The sequence below is a fragment of the Telopea speciosissima genome, chromosome 7 (genome assembly GCF_018873765.1).
Source record: "Telopea speciosissima isolate NSW1024214 ecotype Mountain lineage chromosome 7, Tspe_v1, whole genome shotgun sequence".
Taxonomy (NCBI): domain Eukaryota; kingdom Viridiplantae; phylum Streptophyta; class Magnoliopsida; order Proteales; family Proteaceae; genus Telopea; species Telopea speciosissima.
The window spans coordinates 11,009,454-11,012,563 of NC_057922.1; the positions used below are offsets into that span (position 1 = coordinate 11,009,454).

The 3,110-nt window shown below is 36.6% G+C and overlaps 1 protein-coding gene across 1 annotated transcript; it reads left to right on the forward strand.

The window, feature by feature from the left end:
- Window positions 1-464: 464 nt before the first annotated feature.
- LOC122668222 (annexin-like protein RJ4) lies at window positions 465-1,394 on the forward strand (the record flags this gene model as incomplete). The annotated part of the gene is made up of 3 exons (XM_043864814.1): window positions 465-656; window positions 740-1,108; window positions 1,188-1,394. Coding segments are annotated over 3 exons (768 nt in total), but the record flags the coding sequence as incomplete, so codon positions are not given.
- Between the last annotated feature and the right edge of the window lie 1,716 nt (window positions 1,395-3,110).

Consider the following 3,110-nt stretch of genomic DNA (forward strand, 5'->3'; position numbering starts at 1 on the left):
TCAAGGTTCTTTCTCATCTCTCTCTTTTCATCTTTTGTGTAGTTTATTCAATTTATCATTACTTACATTTCGTTGATGGTTTGAGTAGCAACAATTTTATTGAAAGATCAATTTCACCAAGTTTGGAATTTATTCTAAGTAGTTTGTTGTTTCAATTTTCATTTTGTTAGGATTGGAAACGGATGAGAAGGCCATAATCTCTATACTTGGTCATAGAAATGCTATTCAAAGGAAGCAAATCAGGCAGGCTTATGAAGAAAATTATCAAGAGGATCTCATGAAACACTTTGAATTTGAATCTGAACCTTTTAAGGATTTTGAGGTTATTATTTATACTTCAACTATATATATATATATATATAAATCTAACAAAATCATATTTACTAGATTTTCCTCTAGTAAATCTTATCTTAAATTAATTTGATTTTAAATTTTATGTAAACATAGAGAGCAGTTGGTGGATACGAGACCCCGCCGATCGAGATGTCATGTTAATTAATTTGGCTTTGAGGCATCGTGCTTATCAGGTGATCATCGAAATTGCGTGTGCTAACTCTCCCGATGAACTCTTGGAAGTGAAGCAGGCCTACCATTTACGCTACAAGCGTTCCTTGGAAGAAGATGTTGCCTTACATGCCAAAAAGCACCTCCGTCAGGCAATAACCCTAACACATCATAGTTTTTGGTTGAACTGTGCTATTTCATCTAATGATTTTCAATGTTATTGTTTATGTTTCAGCTTTTGGTTGCATTAGTTAGCACTTACAGGTATGGTGGTGATGACATAAATGCAAGCCTAGCTAGGGCAGAAGCTAATATTCTTCATGAAGCTATCAACGGAAAGCACAGGAGTAACCATGAAGAGATAGTTAGAATCCTAGGCACAAGGAGCAAAGCACAGCTAAGTGCAACTTTTAGTCACTACAAGATTGAGCATGGTACTTCAATAACCAAGGACTGTAAATCTAATCAAAATGGAAGAGAATTTTATCGTAAAATACCTCTTCGGGGTTTTAAGGACTCGTGGAAAGTTCCAGATGATGAATTCTTAATAGCATTGCATACAACTATCCGATGCATCAATGCCCCTCCAAAATACTTTACAAAGGTGAGACATGTTTATTATATTGCAGTTCCTTCCTTTTCTTCTTTGAGCTTCTCACGGGCTTCTAGATTGTGTGGTTTAGGTGCTGTACAATGAACTTCCTAAGGTGTGGACTAATACGAACATGATCACACGTGTGATTGTTATGCGTGCGGAGAAGGATTTGAAGGAAATTAAGGAGTTTTTTTTCAAGAAAAAAGGTGTGACTCTTGAGTATGTCATAAGCGGGAAAAAATTTAGGGACTACAAGGGTTTCCTCATCACCTTATTAGGAATTCAAGGGCATTAGCTCAATCTGATTTTACAAATTTTACAAGGCTATAGCTTATGCTTTTGAGTTTGGAGACAATAAATTTTTTTTGCTTCCTTAGTGATAGTTGAAGTATAGGCCATGTGTGGATCATATTCTCTGGTTTCCAGATCTCCCCCTCCCCAACTCCACCAATCAATCACCTTCTTGCAGTTTGTGTTGTGTTCAGGTCTTAGACTATAGTTTATTATCGCGTTAGTGGTGCTTGTGGGTTTCTAAACTTATATTGATGCCTTATTGAGTTTTCAATAATTCTGGTGTTTTTTTTTCTTCTCGATATTTGTTTTTTTGGGATGAATAACCAATATATTCAACAAAGCACAAGGAAAAGAAGGGGGTCCCCTTGCAAAAGAAGTCGGGGAAAGCAAAGAGAAAAAGAAGAAAATAACTTTACATTCAAGAGCAAACTTCCTTCAATTGGGAGAAACAACAGTCCAACGAGCCTAGTAGATTAACCCCAAGAAGCAATCAAAACCTATTGTGGGGAGTATCAATACAAGAGTCTTGGAAGGCTTGCATTTTACCCCTAACATCAAATGAGATGGAAAGGCAGGTAAAAATGATTAAACTTTATTTTTATTTATATAAGAAGAAGAGACACGCTCAGGAGTTATTTTCAAAAGACATATCCAAAACTATTTCTTTTCCCTAAGACATGTGTGTTAATTATTTAGATATGTCTTTCAATAGTCACACACATATTGATCACTTCTTAGGCGTCTATTTAGAAGAAGGCTATCCTTCATTGACCAAGGCTAATTAAGACTTAGCAATGGCTCAAGACCAGATGATTGTACTAGCTAATGAGACTAGCACTGAAAATGAACACAAACCCCTTCTAGACACTCAAACCCAACGCAGCCCATTTATATATTGGGCTCCAACTTTCATCCAAGCCCAACCATGATGTCCTCCATGCTCTGCAGTAACAACAAAATCCTAAGCACAAATGGGCCAACAAGACAGAAAAATATTCAGAAAAAAAAAAAAACAGAGATCCACGTGGCAGTTCAGTTGTCAGACCAGGTGCTCAATATGTTATCCTTTTTTTTCTTTTTTTGGGTTCAATGCTCAGTATGTTATCCACATCATACTTTTGGTGTAAAGTAATCAAGTTTGCCTTGTGTAACAAAAGCCAAAGAAAGGGATCCACACTGAAATCCAATTTTAATTTCTTGCTGTTATAGTTTTATAATGAGCGGTTGCAAGAGTGAGTACGAAATGAATTTTTTATTTATTTATGAACATAACATACCACTGATATGGAAGGAGAAAGTTTTCGGAATAGGGTACACCCACCCATTTAGGGTCATTATTACTCTACCTTTTACTGTATGAAGTCAATAATGTCCTCCCATTTTTCACAATACCCATAAGCAAGGGATTCACCATTCCCCGTGGGTGAAGGGAAACTGCCCTCTATATGCGATGTCATTCGTGTGGTTACAATTTCCTGTTCTACAGTTTGTTTGGTGGCATCTTCACAATTGTATATATCCCTTGCACCGAACTATTGGGCCTTGATTTGGGCTTTCATATTTTCATGAATTAGAAGACCTGCCCCCATGGCCCAACTAGATATACTTGGAACATATCTAATAGCCTCTTTCAAGATAAATTACTTCAAAATTTAGTTTTCATGGTCTGACCATGGCTTATAGCCAAGCATCAGAAAGCCCTAACTCAAACGATCTA